This window comes from Vipera ursinii (genome assembly GCF_947247035.1).
Source record: "Vipera ursinii genome assembly, chromosome: 2".
Taxonomy (NCBI): Eukaryota; Metazoa; Chordata; class Lepidosauria; order Squamata; family Viperidae; genus Vipera; species Vipera ursinii.
In genome coordinates this window covers 89225309-89248624 of record NC_139513.1, presented here as the reverse complement: position 1 = coordinate 89248624, position 23316 = coordinate 89225309, and the positions used below count along the sequence as shown (strand labels likewise).

Below are 23316 nucleotides of genomic sequence, written 5' to 3'. Positions count from 1 at the left end.
GCTTTTGCTGACCATCTTCGGCCTCACAGAAAACAAAAAATCAGAGCTGTTGAAAATGGTTCAGAAGAAAGCTTTGAACCTTGTCCAAGTGCAGCCTGCTTGTGTATGTGTTTGTTGGTGGGATTTATCCCCACTTCAGTCCTTCATAATCTTGGCATTTCTCTGATATTCATTCTAGTAATCTGACTTTCTTTAGGCTTCCATGTGTACCTGAAAAGAGGAAACCTGTGACCCTTAAGGCAGTGGCAAATTTTATATGGGCTCATATATACAAGACTCTTGCAATGAGTAGCTGAAAGACACTAACATGCTTTGTGTCTAAAACTCTTTTCCCAGAATTTGTACAATCCTGGTAAATGCGAGAATACACATTAGATAACCAAGTGACAAACAATTAGTTATGATTATGAACAAATTTACTGATCTCCTTTTTAATAGTAAACATTTCTTTCCAATAGAAGCTGCTTGAATATTTATAAACAGAACAAATGTTACCATGATGCTCCTAAAACTCCCTTATTCTAATGGAAACGAACACTGAAGTGCAATTTCTAGTATTTTCACTGCTCACAAAGGACACAACATGATCACATTTCCTCAAATAGCCACCAAATATCTAGATATAATTTGACTTGGCTGCAGCTGCCTGACATTGGGATGATCTGCACATCTTTGCTTTACTTTCCATTGTAGTTGTATTCTTGGATACCTGCCTGGGTCTCTATTCTTTTTCATACATAATAATGCTATAAATAATGCTAGTAATGAAGTCTTGATATAAATGAAAGATGAGAAATTATTAATATTGCTGCTGCTGCTCCTACTACTACTCTACTACTCCTGCTACTTTTATGACCTAGAATGAGTGGTTGATAAAAAACATATGTTGTTTTGGATACCGTTACAACTAATTTACTGTTTGACAATATTTTCATTTCTTCTGCCAAGACTCTGCATGTTACATGAAGGCCTTCATTTTCTTTCAGTTTTTTCCCCAATCCAGTGATAGGCCCTCCCTCCTTTCATTTCTCCTGGATTGAAGGAAACCAATTCATCCCCCCACCTCCCCAGCTGAGATATAGACTGGTTTATTCAAAGTTTATTAAGTACATTTATATTTCTTTATATTGCATATTTCTAAACTGCCCATCTCCCTCATAGAGGGTCTTAGATTGTGGGCTCTGGACCGCATGGCCAAGATGGACGACACAGGACAACAGGGTTCAGCATAACATTCTTTATTGATGTAGCACAGACTTGGCAAACAAAGGGGCAACTGCCCCTCTTATATACCTAGCCAGGTATACTTGGAACCAATCCCATTGTCTGGATTTCCCGCCAAAGACTGCCCTGCCAATCCTGACAGGGCACCCTGCCACCTGGTGGTGTCAGTTGCTATCTCTGTGAACATCTCCTATATACATATATACATAACACCCCTTCCCCCATACAAAAAACCCAATAATAATGGAAACAATAAACAACTAATGGAATAAAACCCTGCAGTGTGGAGCTTGATTTTTTTATTATAATACCCTACCCTCAGTACCTTACATAGTCCTTGAGATACGCTGGTGGCCTATGGATCCTTTCTGACCATTTCACTGATTGCCCTGCATTCTGGTAACCCGGATCAGCAAGGGCAACTGGGTCTGCAATGTAGTCATCCCTTGGGACGCCATCAGGGTCCTGATTACCAGCCAGATGTTGCTCTGGAAACACATTTTGTGGCTTTTCAGGTTGTCTCTTCCTCAACTGGTCAATGTGTCTTCTCACCTCGTGACCCTCCTCCACCTCTACAATGTAAGATACAGGCCCTGTTTTGCCCACTACCACCCCCTGAATCCAGGTAGGCCCTAGACTATAGTTCCGGGCCCAAACCTTTTCACCAATGTGCAATTCTCTGGTGGTGTCTGGTTGCTCCTGTTGAGCTGCCACTCTGTCTGGGTGTAGTCTGTCCAACTTAGTAATGAGTCACCGTCTCTTGCCCGTAGCTGTACATGGAGTGGTATGTTGCGCCAAAAGAAACTGAGCTAACTGGTGATGCCAATCTCCACTGATGATGCACCTCAATGCATCCTTGGTTGTCCTCACCATTCGTTCTGCCAAACCGTTAGTCGATGGGTGAAAAGGCGCTGATGTGACGTGTCTAATTGAGTTGGCCATGGTAAATGCCTGGAAATCAGCAGATGTGAATTGTGGGCCATTATCAGAGACCAAGACATCAGGCAACCCATGAGTGGCAAATAGTCTCTGAAGCACTTGAATTGTCTTTGCAGTGGTCATGCTAGTGACTGGGACTACTTCTAGCCATTTAGAGTGACTGTCAACCACTACCAGGAATGATTGTCCCTGAAAAGGCCCAGCGTAATCGATGTGTAACCTAGACCATGGGGTGTGAGTCACTTCCCATTTGTGAATGGGAGCCTGTGGCTGTTCTGGCCTTGACCTCTGACACGTGTAGCACCCCGCTACCTGCTCCTCTATGGCTTTCTCAAGACCAGGCCACCATAAGTAGCTCCTAGCTAGTGCCTTTGTCCTTACTATGCCAGGATGCCCCTCGTGTAACGATTGTAAGACCCTTTCCCTCAATTTCTCTGGAATAATAACTCTACTACCCCACAGCAAACATCCTTTATGAGAAGACAACTCGTGCCTCCTCATAAAATATGCCTGGAATTCCGGCCCCAGGCTCTTGTCCTGCCACCCAGATGCTACCCATGAGCTGACCCTGCTCAGTACCTTGTCTGCTGTGGTGCCAGCAGCAATATCCTTCACCTGTAGAGGACAATCTGGAAGATCTTGGATGAGTAGGATCTGCTCCGCCGGTGCTGGATCAGGGTCATTGCTCATCATTGGCAATCTGCTTAATGCATCTGCATGGCCCATGTCCTTTCCCAGTTTATGGACTAGTTTGCAAGCATAAGCAGATAGAAAAATGGACCACCTCAGCATTCTTGGGGAAAGAATTTGTGGTGTTGTTTGTCAGTTGTGAACAACCCCAACAATGGTTTGTGATCAGTAAAAATGGTGAACTCCCTGCCATACAGGTAATCATGGAATTTTTTTACTCCTGACACAATTGCCAGCGCTTCCTTGTCAATTTATGCATAATTCCTTTCTGCTTTGGACAGAGTTCAGGAGTAATATGCAATAGGCCTTTGCTCCCCATTTTCCTCTATGTGACTTAATACAGCGCCCACCCCATAAGGGGATGCATCACACGCGATGCAAATAGGCTTATTTTCTATAAAATGTGCGATGGTTGAATCACTAGATAACAGGTGTTTAAGATTTGTAGAACTCTGTTCGTGGACCTTGGTCCAGATCCATGGAGTTTTCCTATCTAACAGCCTGTGTAAAGGTTCTGCAATTGCTGCTTTGTGGGGTAAAAATGCATGATAGAAGTTAAGTAACCCCAGAAAAGCTTGCAATTCAGCCTTATTTGTTGGGGTTGGAGCCAACTTAATTGCTTTCACCTTAGAGTCAGTGGGGTGAATACCCTTGGCATCAATCCTGAACCCTACGAACTCAGTGGATGCCACACCAATGCTGCACTAACTTTTTTTAAGTTTAAGCCCAGCAGAGCGAAATCTGCTTAAAACAGCTTGCAGCCTGTCAGCCAAGATCTCCTCAGATTCCCCAGCAATGAGGACATCATCAAAATAGGGACATACACCTGGAATGCCCTTCAGAGTCCTCTCCATCACTTCCTGGAAAATCCCAGGAGCTACTGAGATACCAAACTGTAACTGGTTAACTCAGAAAGCTCCTTTATGTGTCACTATTGTTTGAGCATCAGCCGCTTCCTTATTGACTGACAGCTGCTGATACGCTTGCGCCAAATCAAGTTTTGCAAAGAGCGCGCCACCTTGGACAGCGGCGAGGACTTGCCGGACCGACGGAACTGGGTAAGCGTGCGGATTTAAGGCTCGGTTTACCATAGCCTTATAATCAGCACATATTCTAATTTCTCCATTTGCCTTTAATGGAGTCACAATTGGAGTTTTCCAGTCTCCCCTGTCCACCGGTTCTAACACTCCCTGTTCCACCAGTTTGTCCAGTTCGCTCTCAATCTTATGTTTGAGCATGAAAGGGACTCTTTGGGGCTTGATACGAACCAGTGGAACATTCGGGTTTAGTTTAAATTTAATGGGAGGGCCCGTGTACTTCCCCAGCCTGTCATCGAATATGTCTGCAAATTCATTACAAACTGATTCAAGACGTTTGTGCTGGATGCTATTCACTCCCCCCAACCAAATGCCCAGGGCATCAAACCAATCCAGCCCTACTAAACTAGTTCTCCGCCCATTGGTCAGCAAAATATCTAAGGGACCCTGAAAGTCCTTAAACCCCACAGACACGGTGGCCTTTCCCCTGATTTTAATAGGGGTGTGCTGAAAATCTGACAGTTGTAAACTGGTGGGCTTTAAAGGAACCCTCTGCTTACTCCGATCGCAAATTCTTTTAAATGTCTCATAGGAGATTATTGAGACTGCGGAGCCGGAGTCCAGCTCCATCATGCAAGGTACCCCTTGCAGATGGACCTGTATTGTTATTTTTGGTTTGAGCAGCTGATGGACTTCTGTGTGAGACACGGTCCGTCTGCTCTTTCCAGGGACTGAGGGATTGTGCCAGGGTTTGTGTCGAGGGAGAACAGTACCTTCAAGCTCCGATACCATAGCTTGTAATTCATTCAGGCTGTCTCTGCTCCAATTCCGGCAGATGGCTGCAATGTGCCTCGTCTTGCCACGGGAACAACACTTTATGGATCTGAACTGGCAGGTCACTCGCAGATGGTTTCCCTCACAGCTGGCACATTTCTGGTTGGATGAGTTGGCTCCCCTCGGTTCCTTGCAGCCGCAGCTGCACGCTGTGCTCTTGTTGGCTGATGATTGCCTCCGCTGGCCCCCGTCATTGTCCCGCCGTGGTGGATGCTTTCTGGGTCTATGCTGTACCGCATCTACCTCTGCCTTTTCATCCAGGTCACCGCTTCCACCGCTCGAAGCACACTCATGATGTATGGTCGCTCCTGAGCTGCTGCTATTGCGGTGTGTGTGTTTGCCAGAGTCATTGGCTTCCTCGTAAGCCATCACCTCATCTAAAACCTCCTGCAGATTCATCAGTGGTTTTGCGAGGATCCTTTGTCAGCATTGCTGGTCTCTCAGTCCAAACACCACTCGATCCCTGATCCTGTATTCAAGATCAGGAAATTTACACTGGCGAGCAGCCTGTCTCAGCGCCGAGATGAATTGCGAGGTCAGCTCACCCGGATGCTGGCTGCACTGGATGAATTTATGCCACCAATAGATTGGAGCTCTTGCTGGCATGAAATGCTCCTCCAACTTCTTTTTTAAATCAGCATAAGAAATGTTTTCAACGGGCGTCGGTGAGCACAGACCAATGGCCACATCATACACGTCCTGACTGCTTAGGCACAAAAGCGCCGCTGCTTTCATTTTATCTTCTGTGATCTTGTTGATCATCAGGAACCCTTCAACTCATCTCAGATGCGCTCCCCATTGCTCTGGCTCGTCGAAGTTGAAATGAAATTCACTGGTTGCTCCAAATTTAGCCATGTTGCACCGGTCCTACAATGCTGCTTTGTTAGGAAGGTCTCAGAAATTTTTTTCCTGCCTTTCCCGCTTCAGAGTGACTTCAGCTCTGATTGAAACAGCATCCCATCCTCGTCACCACTGTTAGATCGTGGCTCTGGACCGCATGGCCAAGATGGACAACGCAGGACAACAGGGTTCAGCATAACATTCTTTATTGATGTAGCACAGACTTGGCAAACAAAGGGGCAATTGCCCCTCTTTATATACCTAGCCAGGTATACTTGGAACCAATCCCATTGTCCAGATTTCCCGCCAAAGACTGCCCTGCCAATCCTGACAGGGCATCCTGCCACCTGGTGGTGTCAGTGGCTATCTCTGTGAACATCTCCTATATACATATATACATAACAGAGGGATTCTGTGTGGTGTGCAATACAGCATCAAAATATGAAATACTATATAAAAATTAAAATGCTAAATGTAAAATTTTAGAATTAAAAATGTAAAAATTATTAAAAAAAATTAAATGAGACAAGAAAATGGACTTCCTTGTTCTGTCAATCAGGATTGCAAAATAATTCAAATCTTCCCCCATCCCTGCCCCCGATGAATTTCTAATCTTTCTCCTTATCTCTCACTTATTGATCAACTCTAAATCTACTATTTTTAAAAACACTTTTCTGCTCCAGATCAGGGACGAATGGAAATGAATTATTTTTTCCCCCAGCACATACATATTATTTTGAGGGTTGTAGCAGCAAAGTGAGAAGTTGGATGATTGACGAGCCTCAGATCACCAGAGGGAGAAGATTGGAAAGCAAGTGGGTGGATCTTAATTATGGAACAGGAAAGGGCTTTATTTTGTAATTAATTATTATAATACAACAAATGCTATGTGAAACTTCAAATTCTGCATACATTTTGACGGTCTAATACTTTTTAACATATACGCTTTCCCATATGTCAGGGAGGAAGCAGTAGTTATAATAAGTAATTGTGTAAGAAGGAAAATGAGAGGCAAACAGGATTATTTGCTATGTGACACACATGCACAATTTGCTCCTAAGAAATGTTTGTTTCTGATGTCATCTTATTAAAATATATAAATACATGGTTGAGATAACTGGTCCAGCCAATCCATCATGCTCTTTCTTATTGTAACCAGATAATGCTCAGCGTTCTAGAGGTACAACATAATTGTGGTTATTATACAAACAGTATTTCTGGAAGTATTTCTGCTTTCTTTTTTATAGCTAATTAACTCTTTTCCAAATATAAAATGATATTGTATGAATGGATGATAAATAATAGTTTAGTAAAGTTTATTAAATCATTTTAGGAAAGGATGATGTTCTGACATTAGCTTATGTTTTAGTTTTAATATATTTTCATGCAAACACACACATAGAAACATTTCTCAAGAAGGAAGACATATTTGGGGAAAAAAATCCAGCATAGATCAATTTTTGCTGAAGAGGAAAAATGTCACTTAGCTACTTCATATTTTATAATCCATAGGTAATCCTCGAGTTATGACCATATGTCTAATGATAGCTCAAAATTAGGATAACCTTGGAAAAAGTGACTTAAGACCTGTACTTTCACTTACAACTGTCACACACCTTCATGGTCATGTAAGCACAATATGGACGGATGTTTGGCAACTGGCTCACATTTAAAACTGGTTACAGCATCCTGCAGTCACACAATCATCAGCTGCAACCTTTTTTCCAAGTTCTGACTAAAAACGGTAAAACCCACCCATTGGGGAAGCTGGATTTGCTTGAGGACCAGGTGATTCATTTAACAACTGCAGTAATTTGCTTAATGTTGCTGTAAATTTGTCACAAAATCTGGTCCGATTTGATTCATGATCACAATCAACCTATGCTGAAAATTCCAGTCCCAGTTATGGTTGTAAGCTGAGGAATACCCTATGAATATCATTTTTTTAAAAAAAAAAACCCACACACAACTACAAAATGCTTTCAGCAATAATGATAGAGTTTGTTGCTCTCATTTAACAAAAGGCTATTGCCAAAATAGTTTTGTTGTGTTTACATTCAGTTTACACCTTGGATGGAAAAGGCAATCCACTTCCTAATTCAGTTTGCATCAAACAGCAACTAACCTGAGCCAATTCAGAGCTGCTGAGGTGCCCATCACCATTTATATCCAAGTAATTGAACAAATCTTCAACTAAGAAGCGCTTTTGGGTTCTGTCTTCTCCTGGCTGGTTTTGCTGCCTCTGACGATATGACTGAAGATCCAGGAGGATCCCCTTTAGTTGACTGTAGTCTGCCATTGTACAAGCATCACCTAAAAAAGAAGACATCGTTATCTGTCTATATGCTTCTGTATGACAAATTCCAAGGCTATGATTCCGAGAAATTAAACAAGCTGCTATCAGTTTTCAAGATTGTCCATGAGAAATCCATTTCTTTAAAGAGGGATTTTTTTTTAAAAAAAAATCTTCCTTCTAAAACCTTCTTCCAAGGAACTTCATCAACGTTTTATTTTTTCTGATTATAGAACTGCACTCAGCAGACAGATTTAAAACAGAATAATCTGCTAATTGCATTACATTTGCTGTAGATATTTCTTAATAGTAAATGCATAGGTTGAGTGACCAAAGGACAATAACAAAATTATATGAGTCAGAATCATCGTCCTTATTCCCTTAACCTCCCCCCCCAAGAAAATTCAGGTTTAATGCACTTCTGCGTTACCATGGCACAATCCAACTTTTTTTCCCCCCTCTGGATTACAAAAAAGATTAGAATGTTGAACTCATGTTCCTGACTTACTGAGTGGCTTTTTTTTTATAACATGACTAAATGAGCTCTAAATGTTCAGGCAAGAAGCAGTGATTATCAAAAATTACTACTGTGTTATCAAGTTCTATGTGCACCTTTGAAAATGGCTTCAGATTTCCAAATGAAAAATCTTTAATTTGCAGACACGTGGTATTATGGAATAATAATTTATTTTAAAATACAAAAATACAAGAATGCTTTCAATACATTCTGACTTTTTGTTTATATATTATTGAAAACACTTTATTTGCTACATATCTTCTAAAATCCATCCCTGAAAAGCTCATAGCAATAACAGCCACCCAGAGTCATTGTATGGGGCAGATGGGTGGCATACAAATTTAATAAATAATAAATAAAAATAAAATAAAATTATAAGAGGCAAAGACAAGAAATCTAGAAAACCACACATCTCTATCCCACAATATCCAAACTATCAAACAATCCTTGGACTCCAGTCTTATCTTATTCTAGCAACAAGGGGAACAACTAGCTCATCATGAGACTAAAAGGGTGGGAACCTGCGGGATTTTGTGAGAAGGATCTTGTCATAATTTGGATGAACCCAGTATTCACTTAAATCTCCACCAACTTGTTTCACAATGCATAACATACTTTCCATATTTTCTGAAGGTTAAGATAAATAATTTGACTATCGAGTATAGTACAAGTTCCAGTGTCTTTTTTGGATGATGAACATTGTAATTGCTTCAAAAGAAATTTTCTCCTATAAAAGCTGGTAACACAATGCATCAATCCCAATACCCCACTTTACTTTATTTAGACATTTCCCAAATGAATTCAGGATTAGAATACAAGAACACAACATTAAAATTGCATGACTAGTCACCTCAAGCATTATTTATTAGCAATAACACTTAGACTTATATACCGCTTCATAGTGCTTTGCAGCACTTTCTAAGCAGTTTTCAGAGTCAGCATTTTGGCTCCCAACAATCTGGATCCTCATTTACACACTTCAGAAGAATGGAAGGTTGAGTTAGCCTTGATCCAGTCAGGATCAAACTCCTGGCAATGAGCAGAGTCAGCCTGCAATACTGCATCACCACAGCTCTTTATTACCTAGAAAACTCATGTTAGACTATTGCTGATCTTTTGTCTTTTTCCTATCAATGGAGATTGGAGAAATGGCCAGCGAAAACTCCTTATCAACTATCCAGAATGATTAAAAGAGCATAGAAGTAAATCTGTTTGGAGCAGGTATAAACAAAAAGGAGCAAAACAGAGAAAATGTCAGAGAAAGGGCCTGAATGAAGTTAAAACTAGATTCCCTATGAAATATTCCTACAGGAGGATTTTCAGCAATGGAAATATAATAAAAGTTATGTTTCCAAGTTGAAATATGGAAATATAAGGCTCATTTGAAAAATCTCTCGTGAATATCAGTGGTGAGGGTTTGGAGAGTAACTTATTCTGTTTTAAGATGCTTAGTCTTGAGAATGTAATTCTGTTGCATTCTTTGCAGTTATAGATGTAAGATCTATCACTGATACTGTGAGCTTTATATGAGAAACATGGTCTTATTACCATATATAAGATCTGTAAGAATAATTTCTCAGAGATTTAAGGAAAAAGGAAAAAAAGATGACAAGAACACATAATCTGCATGTTTATAAGCCATATATTTCACCACAAGAGGAAAAAGAACTTCTGAACTGAACAAAAAATTTGACATAAGATGCTTTGTAAGCATCAGCGAGTGTTCTTCCTGTTTTTTTCTAAGCTTATAGCTGTTGGTTCTCCATTATGGGGGATATATAGCCTACAGAATCCTCCTCCAGGTTGCACTTGGTAAAATTCCATTCATGAGTACATAAGAATGCCATGTGAGCTAAAACACTTCCTTTATAAACTCTACTCCAACAATAAGCAGAGCTATAGGCTATAATTGGCTTCTTAATCAGCTAAAGCTTTAGGCGATTAATCAAAGGACACCACTTCTAATCAGTAAGTTCCAATTTTCATCAGCGTGAATATGAATTAACAGCACACTTATGCCATTTTAGTTCTAGTTTGTCACTGTGATAGGGAGTAAAAAAATGAAAACATTAAAAGGCGACCTTTCTACTTTAACCATCATTTAAAATATGCATTGATTTACCAGGCCATAAATTACTATACCCTTCAATATACAGTACCTCAAAATTTATTGAGATGGTTGCAATTTGCAACTATAATTTAAGCCATTTAAATCTAATTGCTTAATGATTTGATTAATTGCTTGCAAGTCACATGACTAATGACAGCCATATTACCATTTAGACTATCTTTCTAAACATACTTACTAAGGAGTAAACACTGTATTCACTGAATTCTGTGCTGAATACCGCAAGGCTCATTTCTCATTAAATATGCACTAGATTGTAGCTCAATCCAATGAGAGTGTTGGCAATGAGAAATGAAATAAACCTGGAAGTGCTGTGAGAATTATCAATGTGTGGTCTTTTAGACAAAGTGGTCAAATTGGCTTTGGGATTCGAGGGCAGTCGAACATCAGCCATGAACTGTTTGTGCGCCCTTGGCACAAAGAATCATTATTAGCATATTGGGTATATGAAAGATGGAAATTGTCCCTTCACAGTTCAACTAAATAGCACACAAACATATAAAAAGCTGCTTTAGACTAAATTTGTCTAGAACAGCCTCCCCAACTGGGTACTATCCAGATGAGTGGGATTTAACTCTCAGTGAGTTGCATTCCACTCATTTGGATAGTACCCAAATGGATAGGCTGTTCTAGACAAATTGTTTGTTTGTGTGTGTGTGTGTGTGTGTGTGTGTGTCTGTGTCTGTGTCTGTGTCTGTGTGTGAATTAGTGTGCCCATTACTGGGAATGTCCAGGAGAGTTGATCTAGGATCTCAATTGCTTCCAGTCCTGCTCCAAGAAGGATTGTCCCCAAAACTTATAGATTTGGGAAATTTACTTATGTGTTATTTAGACAGAGCTGGAAATATATTTATCTAACCTGGCCTTCTCTGCTAGTGGTGTCATAAAGGTAAGAAGGCAATTAAAAATAGAACAAAAAACAACCATACAGTAAGAATAGCACTGATAGAAAAGAAGTCAAAATCAGCAGAAACATTTCCATTGTACTCCAAGGCACAATAATAAATACAAGAGAGAATGACATTTTTCTCCTGACATTTAAGAGACAACCATCACAGAAGAAAGCAAGCATATTGCTTGCTTTCTATCATGTTGTACCACCAACTCACACAGTTATATGTTTTTATAGCCTAGAAACCACAGCCTCTCTGTGTTGCATTTCTGGAATATCTGATGATTGTGCTGGGTGAGGCCAGCATTTGTTTTTGCATTGGACTAGCAATGGTGGCAGAATTTGGACTGTCAACCAACATTCTAAAAGCAGATAGGAATTGACCTTGGGCTCATCTTGCTGTTCGGCACAAATCAAAAAGAAATCAAATCCAATGGGCCATTTTTTCTGCATGCCAAAGAATGCAAAAATGCAGTGGCAGGGCAATCTATAACTGGTGGGCTGAATTAAATTTGGTTGTTTCTAATAAAGGATGCAAACCTATAATCCAGAGGTGTCAACAGTTTTCATTCATTTACTGTGGCAGACACAGATCACAGACCACTGATTTACCTGAAAGTCACAAACTGAGAGAATAAGATAGCTGGAGATTAATAGCAGTCAGTCTATGAATATTTCAGCAAGAACATGAGATATATCAGTAGCTAATTCATGAGAAGCATCATGAATTAGTAGATTACTTTATGACATATATACTTACAAGAGATATTTTTGGAACAGAGCAAGTCGACTATTCTGGCTCCACATTGCTTCAGCATCCATCACAAACCAAATTTGGAGTTCTATCATTTTTCATTTCATTTTTTTTTACTTGAAGGAAGGTGAGATAGGAATTCCAGATAAACATTATAATATTTTCACCTTACCGAGTGCAACTATAGATCTCTCCTTTGCTGAACACTTTTGTAAAAAAAATTATATGAGCAATCTTATGGTTGATATCCCAAATTAAATGTTTTTGTTGTTTATTAATTTGTTTGAAAATAGAAATTGGCTTCATATTTTCCACGAAAGAGATCTAAAACAAGATGGATTGGTGTGTGAGTGTGTGTGTGTGTGTGTATTATGATGTGTGTGTATAAATACACATACACACACATACACATCATAATACACATACATACACATACATGATGTGTGTGGGTATGTATACACACACATCATAATGTTAATACTATAAAATAGTAATAATTGCATCACATGTTGTTTTCATTTAGAGTTTCTGGGCACTATGGATAATGCATCCATATCCTCTTCTTTGTGATAGCCCTTCAAATATTAGAGATAATATTAGAAAAGTACTGTTATGTCTCTCCTTATCCTTCTTCTTTTTTTGATTAAATACATCATTCTTCTTAAAATGTGGGCTCCAAACCCCTCACTATCTTTGTTATTCTTCTCTACTTTATGTTCTCAGTATTTTTCTTGTACTGTGGCAACCAAAATTAGACAGGGTATTCTATTGCAACATATGGTGAAATGATCAGTTCCCATGATTTCAACATTAAACCTATGTTGACTAGCCCAAGACTGCATTGTCACTTTTGGCAGCTACAGCATACTGATGGCTCATATTTAATCTGTAGACTTACCAGAAAATCTATATCCTTCTCAGATATACTACTGCAGAGCCAGGTATAATCTATCTGGTCTTTATATCTCTGATTTTTCATACCTAAATATATAACCCAATGTTTCTTGATGTTAAGTTGAATTTTGTTGGAAAAAGCTCTGTGTTCAAACTGAAAAGAGCCTTTTGAATTTTGACTCCATTTTTCTATGCTATTAGCAACAGCCACTTAGTGTCATATGCAAATTTGCTCAGGATCCTACTGAATTCCCAAAAAAACTTTGAAGTACCTCCCCTCTCTCTATGCAGGGACAAATTCATTAAAAGCCACATTATTGGATATGGTTATTCCACCAACTTCCAATCTGGCAATGGAACTACAGTATTCATCCCATATCTTTTCTATTTTATAAAGAAAGAAGCTATGATTATTTTTACTGAAAACCCTAGGAATTCTCATTATACTTGGTCTCTTAAGCTAGTCACTTTGTCAAAAAAGAAGCAATAAGATTCATCTATATATTTTTCACATATTCATTAGAACAAGTTCACATAAAAACAAAAGCATTTATGTAAAAAATGGCTTCTAAATCATTTGCAAAATGTGCATAGCCCTAGTATCAATTTTATCAACCAACTTCAATTTCTTCAAAAGCATTATCCTAATTTCTAAAATTAAAATAATGTATTTTTCCCATGTTTCAATCAGACAGACTCCTTTGATTTTTTTTTTAACTTTCTCTTTCTTCACATGAATCTTCCTCATATCCTATTTGAAGAGCTTGTATGGGGTTTAGCAAACTACCCTTGCTATCATTTGCCTTGACCCTTTGCCATTATCATTATCAGAGGCACTTGCAATCCTTGTAATCTTTTGGAGCCCATACATCTTATTTGCTAAAGATATTTGTTTCTAGGCCTTATTTAGCAGGAGCATCACTGGTTTAAGCACATTTTTCTAGTACAATTGTTGGGGTGGCTAAAATAAAGAAAACAATGGAGCACCATCTGCATGTACTCTCATTTGTTTCCATTGTTGGAACTGCTTTGTTAACTACCCTCAAACTTTTTTTTCCTTTCCCAGAGAACAGAAACCCATTATTAACAATTTATTTCATTTTTTGAAAAAAATCTTCATTGGTAGATCTTATTAATAGATAGCTCACAGCTGGCTTACCTTATTAGCAACTCCTGAAGACTCCAGATTATTTCATAATTGGAGCCCCTCCCACCAGTTACATATTAACTCATTTTGTACCTTTAGAATATATTGTTGAGGTTTGCCACTTGGCATCCAAAACAGATAGAATTGCAACTTCTTTATCTTTTCCTACCTAGACAGAGAGCTTTGTCTGTCTTGACAGACAGCCTTTCTCATAATTTGAATGTTTTTACAGATAAATAGGGAAGGAGGCAACCTTCAGCCCTTGTATTTCCTGTAGTATTACTTTACCCCCAAAATCTTTAGGCAACACTTAGGGATGTGACAGTGAGGGCTACCAAATAGGGGTATTCTTTGAGCTGTTATACTCAGGGTCACTTCCAGAGATGAATACATATTTTAGTGAGAAATCAGAAATCAGAAATCTCTTGTATCCCAGAGAAATCGGATAATGCTACACATATCAAGATACCCACATTTAATAGCTGTGCTGAAAATATGGCTTCTTGTACCCCAGTAGCTGGAAGCCAACCTCATTACTCAATATTTCTGACACCTGTAGAGTACAATGAGTCCTCCAAATGCAGGAACTGCATCTCATGCTAAACAAAAGCACCAGACAAATGATTTTATTACTACAGAAATTATACATAGGAAATTAGATTGGTGGAGTCCTGTATTAACTTTCCTTTTTTACACATAAAAGATAGCACTGCAAGATTCCCTTGGGAATGTGGTTTTGCAATAATGATATCTATTTATAAAAGGCTAAAAAGAATGTTCCTTCTAATTATTGACCTATTAGCTTGCTGAATGTTATTAGCAAGATGTATACTATTCAATTAAGAGAGAAACTATTGGATTAAATTGAAGTAGAACACATATTGGCAGATGAGCATGCTGGTTTGGGAGAAGGTTTCTTCCATATAAACCAAGTCCTGATACTTGGTTGAAAAATATATAGTTAATCCTAGTTCCATGTTATACAGTATACTGCTTTTGTAGATGTTAAACATGCCTTAGACTTAATTTGTAATAGCCACACATGAAAGAATCCTCCATCAGTAGATGTTAGCTTCTATTACTGCAAAAAATTCAAGATAAATCTAAGGTAAAAGTTTGATAAACTATGTAGGCCCATTATATTAAGGAAAACTTGATCACTAAAGGAGCTACACAGAATTATATCCTGGCTCCTAAATTGTTAAACATGTATATAAATCTGATTTCCACTTTGTGTAATTTGGCATATCATTCCCCCCTAAAATGGCATACAAACATGTATTAATCCTTCTTTCTGTGCACCATGTGACTAGACTAGACTAGACTAGACTAGACTAGACTAGACCAGAACAGAACAGAACAGAACAGAACAAACAGAGTTGAAAGGAACCCTGGAGGTCTTCTAGTCCAACCTCTGCTTAGGTAGGAAGCCTTATACCATTTCAGACAAATGGTTATCAATCTCTTCTTAAAAACTTCCAGCATTGGAGCATTCACAACTTCGGGAGGCAAATTGTGCCACTGTCAGGAAATTTCTTCTTAGTTCTAGGTTGCTTCTGTCCTTGATTAGTTTCCATCCATTGCTTCCTGTCCTGCCCTCAGGTGCTTTGGAGAACATCTTGACTCCCTCTTCTTTGTGGCAACCCCTGAGATATTGGAACACTACTATCATGTCCTTTTCACTAAAGTAGACATACCCAATTCCAGCAACCATTCTTTGTATGTTTTAGCCTCCAGTCCCCTAATTATCCTTGTTGCTCTTCTCTGCAGCCTTTCTAGAGTCTCAACATCTTTTTTACATTGTGGTGAACAGAACTGGATGTAGTATCCCAAGTGTGGCCTTATAAAATGGTGTTAAAACTTCACATGATCTTGATTCTATCTCTCTGTTAATGCAGCCTAGAATTGGGTTGGCTTTTTTGGCAGCTGCAGCACACTGCTGGCTCATATTTAAGTGATTGTCCACTAGGACTCCAAGATCCCTCTCACAGTTACTACTATTGAGCCAGGTATCACCTATACCAGACATGTCAAACTCGTGACATCATGTGAAGTTGCGCAACATATCGGGACTGTTTTGCCATTGCTGGCAATGGGGTGGGTGCTTCCACGTTATGCGTCCAGCCTGCGGACTGGCAGTTTGACATCCCTGACCTATACTGTACCTGTGCATTTGATTTTTAAATGCATTAAATGTAGAATATTACTTAATTCTAGTGGCACTGACCCAGATTGGCCTGAGAAGTTATGGTCTCCTGTAGAATACTGCATATAGATTAATTATTATAAGACCAATGTTACAGTCTTTGCAAAGTGTCTTAAAGTTCATAGATGTATATGCTAAATGGACATGGGGTCCAATTATTCAAATACCTGTGAATAGTCTTCCATGCTGTATAGGAAGCTGGAATGCACACATAGTGTTCTACAGTATTAACTGAGATAAACTTTGGCTAGTCAAATGTCTGAAGATTCTGAGGAGCAACATATATTCCACAATAAATGGAACTATTTATTTCTAATAGGTAACTACAATATATTGTAGCAACATCTTATTGATGGAGATCCTTCAGTCTAAATTCCTGAGAAATAACTTCCAAGTACCATGATGTGTCTCAAATAACATGCACTTAAATTTATTTTAGCTTTGGTATCTACTGTCTAGTAGAAATAATACAGTCTCTCCAAATATTGTTATGTTGCCTGCAGATATGAAGAGGAAATATTCCTTTGTCTATGAGAGCATAGAATCTGTATAGAATTTTATACCTGTTAGATTCTGTTTTCTTAGGTATTACAATGTACACACCCTATTTTACAGTACCCTAACCCTAACAAAGAGAAGGACAAGGGGGGGACATGATAGCAGTGTTCCAATATCTCAGGGGCTTCCACAGAGAGGAGGGAGTCAAGCTATTCTAATCTTAATCCATTTTCAGAAGAGCTAAACTTTCAAAAGAAGCTTTGTTTTCAGCTGTGGCTTCTGTGGGGTGATAGTTTTCAGCAATCTGTGGAACCAACTAAATGAGATGTTCCAATTAAGCTACCCATCGTCTGAAACATCTCCTATATATCAATAAGAATGTAGGTGGACATTAAGGTTGACAAGAGAGACCTGTGGGAGAGCTACCTTTTATTTTCTGATGCCTGTTGGACATTTGAAAGCATATTAATACAGGATGAATCCAGGATCTGTGATTTGTCTGTGCAAAATGTTAAAATATCTTTTCTGAGCACCTTTTATGCATTTCTCATAAAGCCAGATCATACCCCAATTGTGTGATAGTATCAAGGGCAGGAATAGTCAATGCCATTAGAAAAGTGAGAAATGTTTAATTACTGAATGGCTGAGGAATTCCAGAAATGCTGCAGGTTTGCTGCTTATTTACAAAACCTGTTGCATTTTTCATATTCATTTGCCCCACTTTTTGCTATTGTTGATATCTAAGACCAAGATTAATCTTAATTTCATTATCTTTACAGAACTTATTTCAGGAACCTTTTCCTCAGCTCTCTCTGCAATTCAGTTTTAAAAACTAAGGCTTTTAATGCAACATTTTTACAAGTACAGAGAATGTCCTTATCTCAAATAATCAGGATTCTCAAAATGTGTTTTTCATGTAATCAATCAACGATCTTTTTTACAAAGCTCTGTTTAGCATAATGCCTGTTTATTTGGTGTCCAGAATATGAGAGTAACCTAAAGGGGGGGGGGGGAATAGAAAAACTGAGGAAAAAATTCAACTTGAACATTCCAGCCAATAATCTAACTTGGAATGGAAACTTCTTATGAGTTACATTTTTCTCTTTCCCAAAAGAGTCATGTGAAGTAAGCTAAACAAGTATGTTCCTACAGAACATACATTTTCTTGTATTCATGCATTTTTCAGGCTTTTTCTATGTTTGGAATGCTTTTTTTTAAATCAAGTCACACCAACCTTTTGACTGTGTTCAAATATCAATCAGTAGGTGCTAAGGGTTCTGTATTTGCAGAAGACACCTGTAAATTCCATCACAACAGAAAAATAACTTATCCACTGAGGGTTTTTTCCCCCCAACAGAATGCCAAGAGTGGAAAAGCCAAATCTGGTGGGATTTTCTTTTTAATCTCAACATTCAAAGGTATATGAGTATCAGTTTTAGGATATGGCAGTCCTGAGAACATTAACAAACTGAGCCAGGAATAAGTCCCTTTGAATTCAGCAGGGATTCTTCTTAGTAGCAGAATAAAGGTTTACAGTCACAATTATTTAAATATCATCACAACACGACAACAACCAGTCTACATAATGCTCATGACAATTTCCCTCCTGGAAAGCATCATAATGGAGAGAGGAAAGAATTCAGCACCTTCTCAATATGTGGCATGCCTCTTTTCACTCGCCCCCTCCACCCAGTTAGATGTTTTGTTTGTTGAGCTGTCTTCTGTGTTTGACATGACACATACAAGATTTTTAACCATACATATTCTTTTTCTTAGCCTCTATGATATTCTTGGATTCAGAAGTCTATGAAAATATTCATGAATTCAGAATAATTTTAAAGCATCTTGCAAAGATTAATTGCACAGAAGTTGGTAAATATATATTCCAGCTTCCAGCATGGCCACTACTTGATAGCTTTAACTGCCAAGCTACAATGTCAAGTGTTTATTTCTATAACAGCAAAGAAGCGCTTCTTGCAAGGGGAAGGTATTTTTCCTCCTAGTTAGCATCATTGAAATCTGGTTGGGCAGTGAAGACATTGTTGTCCTCTCTGAGATGTGACTTCCCTGGTTTCAGGCATGGTACCAGCCATGAGTCTGGGTTAGGGATGGGGGAAGAGCTATTGTAACTCAGTTGTCTGGTTGTCTTTCAGGGTCATGCTCCAGATGTAACCAGATATGAGACCGTCTTTGTGAATCTTGGTTGTAGGGATCAGTTTGGGTTGCTGCTTGCTTACCTTCCTCAGTACAGTGTAGTAGTATTTCTATATGGGCTTTTTGAGTCTCTGGCTGATTGCCAGTGGAGTACCCCAGGCTTATGGCCTGGGATTTCAACCTGCTTCCCTGAATCTGGAGTCTGAGGTAGCTCAGGAGTTAGAAATGTCCCCTCCCAGGTTTCAGATGTGGCACCAGCCATGACCTGAGGGAAGTGGTGAAGGTTGTTGCTATTGTCATCTAAGAAAACCAGAAGTGAGACTGTTGATTAGGTGGGATACCAGGAATGCGATGCGATTTCTGCTATTATACCAGCCTTTCTGCTGCCTGAGAGCTTCCTTACCTAAGTTATTTGACACTGTGGTCATGTTACCAAGACTGATAAAAATGATTTGTCCCAGACATTTACCCATTTATTTGTGAGTCACTGATTTTCAGTGTTTGTCTTCACAGTCTTCTTCCATGGCCTAGAATGAGGGATGAGAAAAAACTACCAGACTGAAGTTTTTAGGATTCTTCTTAAGATTTTCAAGTTCCATTACAGTATTATTATAGTTGTTCTTTGAAGTATTATTTGTCCCCACATCTATCAGCTAGAAGGAATTATTGTTAATGGAAGTTAATTTGTCATTTTCCTGATCGTTGCTCTAGCAATCAGCATATCTCACATATTGATAGGTCTAGTTGGCATGTATATTTGTTTCAGTCCTTGTAATAATCAGTCTCTTTCTTGACTGAGAACATTTTTTTGTTTTGTTTTTCTTATGGGGTATGGATGCATCATCTCCATCCTTCAGGAATTCAGTGTTCTATCTCTTGTTCTGCAGTATCTGAACATTCAAAATCTATTTCATCTGCAAGAGGATGAAAACCATTTCCAATTTCCAGTCATGCAGAAAATCTCTTATTTCTGATGGTTGCTGGTTTCTTGAACTGATAACATCTGCATTGTTTCTCATCAGGTGAAAGATAGCCATTTGCTTTTTCAATCTTTTTGTGTGGTTTTCCCCCCCCCTCAAGGACTGTTGTTTTCTTCCACTTGTGGGAAATATATATATCAGGTTGCCTTCAGACAGGAAATATACATTTCACAAACTTTTCAGTTCATAACTGGAAAGTTCTGGTTATTCATCTTCCCTTTTGCTTCTTAGGGCATCACCAATGAAAAGTCTTTTATCCCCCTTTCTCTCAACCTATTCTCAAGTTTTCTAAGTATGAAGCCTTAAAAATTATGAGGAACTCTTCCTGTCCTGCTGAATACCTCTGTTCACTTCCATAAGACTCACTCCCTATAATCAGCATATTCAGAATATGATCTTTTTATGCTTCATAGCTCAGTATACAATTTTTAGAACTATTGTGGCCATTCTCTTCTGTTCCTCCAGTTGAACTCCCTAGCAAACTCCTCTTATAGTTTCCTCTCTGTTTATTTGCTCATTGCTGATCAATCTAGTTTCATCAGCACAATGCCTCTCTTAGCAGAGTCATAGTTAGTTCTCAGGGTATCAATTATAAAATCTTATTATATTAAATATTAAATTAAATATTTAAATAATATTAATAATATTAAATAAATTAAATATTAAAACCACAGAGCAAATTAAATGTAATATCCCCCCATACACATACAAAAATATAAACCAATTCGAATTCCAAATAAAATAATTCATTTTTCATTTGGGAATATTCTATATGATTACCCATTTTAAAAACTTATGTAAAGATAACCTGCTTTAGTGGGATGTGAATACTGTATGCCTTTAAATGGCATATACAAACCTACATCTTTCTTGAAGTTTCACTGCCTATTTTGTAGTTTGGTAATTCAGCACATTTTTATTGTATTCTGAAACTGGTAAGTTAGAATGTCATGATTGGGAATTGCGTTAGGAGCTGTCAACCTCCAGCCTGCTTGCTAAATTACCCAGGATTATCTGTCTGCATGCTCAGCTGTAAAGGAATTGGCAATGCTGTGCATGGCTTTCTTGCAGGGAGGCTATCCTAGTGAGAGAAGTCATCGTAACATGGACTCTTCTCTAATTCTGAGTTTGAGTTAGAATACCTGGCCGTATCAAATGACATCAAATGACATTTTCAACAGCATGAAAAATGTTACCTTTAATATAAGTGTCATTTCTTTGTACTACACATTACAGTCACAGTACTACACTGTAACTATTTTTACTTGCCACAGGTTTTCTTAAATATGGTAGTTATTTAACTGAGTGGAGAGGCAGCTAAAATGTTGAGGTTCCTTTTATTAAGAGACCTTGGATATCATCATCAAATTCCACAACTACAGAATCCAGAATAGGTAGTCATCCAGACTTTCAAAAACACTTTCAATGAATGAAAGTCAACTATCTCCTGAAGCAGTCTGTTTCACTGTTCAGTAGCCCTTCCTATTACCATTATTCCTGATGTTCAACCAAAATTTACACCTTTGTAATTTAATCCTGTTGCTTCTTGTACTATCTTCTGAACAACTCAACAAATCTTGCCTATGTTCTACATAAGAGCCCTCCAGATATTTGAAAAGGAAGCCATCAAATCCCCTTGTAGGTTTTGATTCTGCAGGCTAAAGGTTCCCAATATCTTTAATGCAGTGGTCCCTAACCTTTCTGGCTGGGCAGACAAGTGCGGGGGAGGGGAATAGTTTCTTGTGAGTGACAGGTGGGTGTGCATAAGTGCAACTTCACTTATGAAAAGGGAGCTTCACATGTGAGTGCAAATGGCTGCCGCTTCCACAAGGGAAGCTTCATGTGTGAGGACCAGATGGCTGCCGCTAATGCAAGGGGATATTCATGCAAGATGGCTGCTGCTTGCATGAGGGGAGCCACCTGTGCAACCCAGTTCTGAAAAGGCCGTGGCCTGGTAGTGGAGACCTCTGCTCTAATGGACAGTTTTAATGGACAGTTTTAAAATGATTTCAGTAACATAACATCAAAGAATTTTAATGTTATTTTTTTTCTTCTTATCTATTGGTGTCTTACAGTATTTGGTTTAAAGTCTCATTTAGGAGCAGGAATTAGCTCACAGGATGGATAATGGAATTATTGTGGAGCAGCAGCCAAAAATACACATCCTGCAAATATAAAATCTGTTTTATTTATTACATACAGGTTTCTGAAAACATAAATGTTTGTCCTATTGCCACAAGATAGAAAAGGTGATAGCTGAAGTTTTCACTTGATTCTTAGTTTCCTAACTGCTCTTACCATATGTAGATATCATCTGCCTTTCTTTCTGTTAAGACAGCCATAGCTGGTATGCCGTAGCATTTGCAGAATTAGATGCATGGTGTGGGGGAAAAAAATCCCTGCCTGGCTGTTTAGATGGTAAAGTCCCATTTGTACAATATGTTGAGGAAGAAAGGAGGCAAGTCTGTAAGATTTGAGGAGTCTCTAGACTAAATCCCTGTATGAGACTGACTAGATGTTGTAAAGACAGATGGTTCAGCAGCAGTGCTGACTTCAGTGACAATTGGGTCTTTCTGACTGGACATGTTCATTTTATTTTTATTCCACCACAATAAAATGATGGAAGGATGGCACCACTTTGGAACCAAGTGACAACAGATGCAACAAATCCAGCACCAGTGGCCTGATCCTCTTCTTAGTGCCAGGGAAGATAAACAGATAAGCAGATGACTCAGTCAAGTTCAATTTCTCATCTTTCCATATTTTCCTTTGTAACTTTCTTTTAAAAAGATATGCATGAGAATTCATACACATTTTGCACACATTTTTCCTAGTGTATGTATTTCTTTATAAGCTGTATACATATTTCCATAATCATTTTTTGTATTGTTTTGCCAGTGTGTATTGTTTTGCCAATCTATACAATTTATGCATACTGTTTTATGTAGTATATGTAATTTGTTGTTGTTAGCTGTGAAGTCATGTCCGACCCATCGCGACCCTATGGACAATGTTCCTCCAGGCCTTCCTGTCCTCTACCATCTTCTGGAGTCCATTTAGGCTCACGCCTACTGCTTCAGTGACTCCATCCAGCCACCTCATTCTCTGTTGTCCCCTTCTTCTATTGCCCTCAATCTTTCCCAGCATTAGACTCTTCTCCAGTGAGTCCTTCCTTCTCTATGTAGTAATTTTATATCCATTTTTAAACTGTAAATCACATTGCCAAATTTGACCAATGAGCAAATAGCAAAGGATAATTAAATGTTTGTGTAGATATTGTTTAACAAGT

The 23316-nt window shown here is 38.6% G+C and overlaps 1 protein-coding gene across 1 annotated transcript in view; it reads right to left on the bottom strand.

The window, feature by feature from the left end:
- Positions 1-23316, bottom strand: part of FSTL4 (follistatin like 4) — a gene marked incomplete at both ends in the record, with an annotated part of 506362 nt that overhangs the window by 223639 nt on the left and 259407 nt on the right. Inside the window, one exon of the mRNA XM_083353371.1 lies at positions 7690-7877. Coding sequence (XP_083209497.1) covers positions 7690-7877 — 188 coding nt within the window. The remainder of the gene's footprint in view (positions 1-7689; positions 7878-23316) is intronic.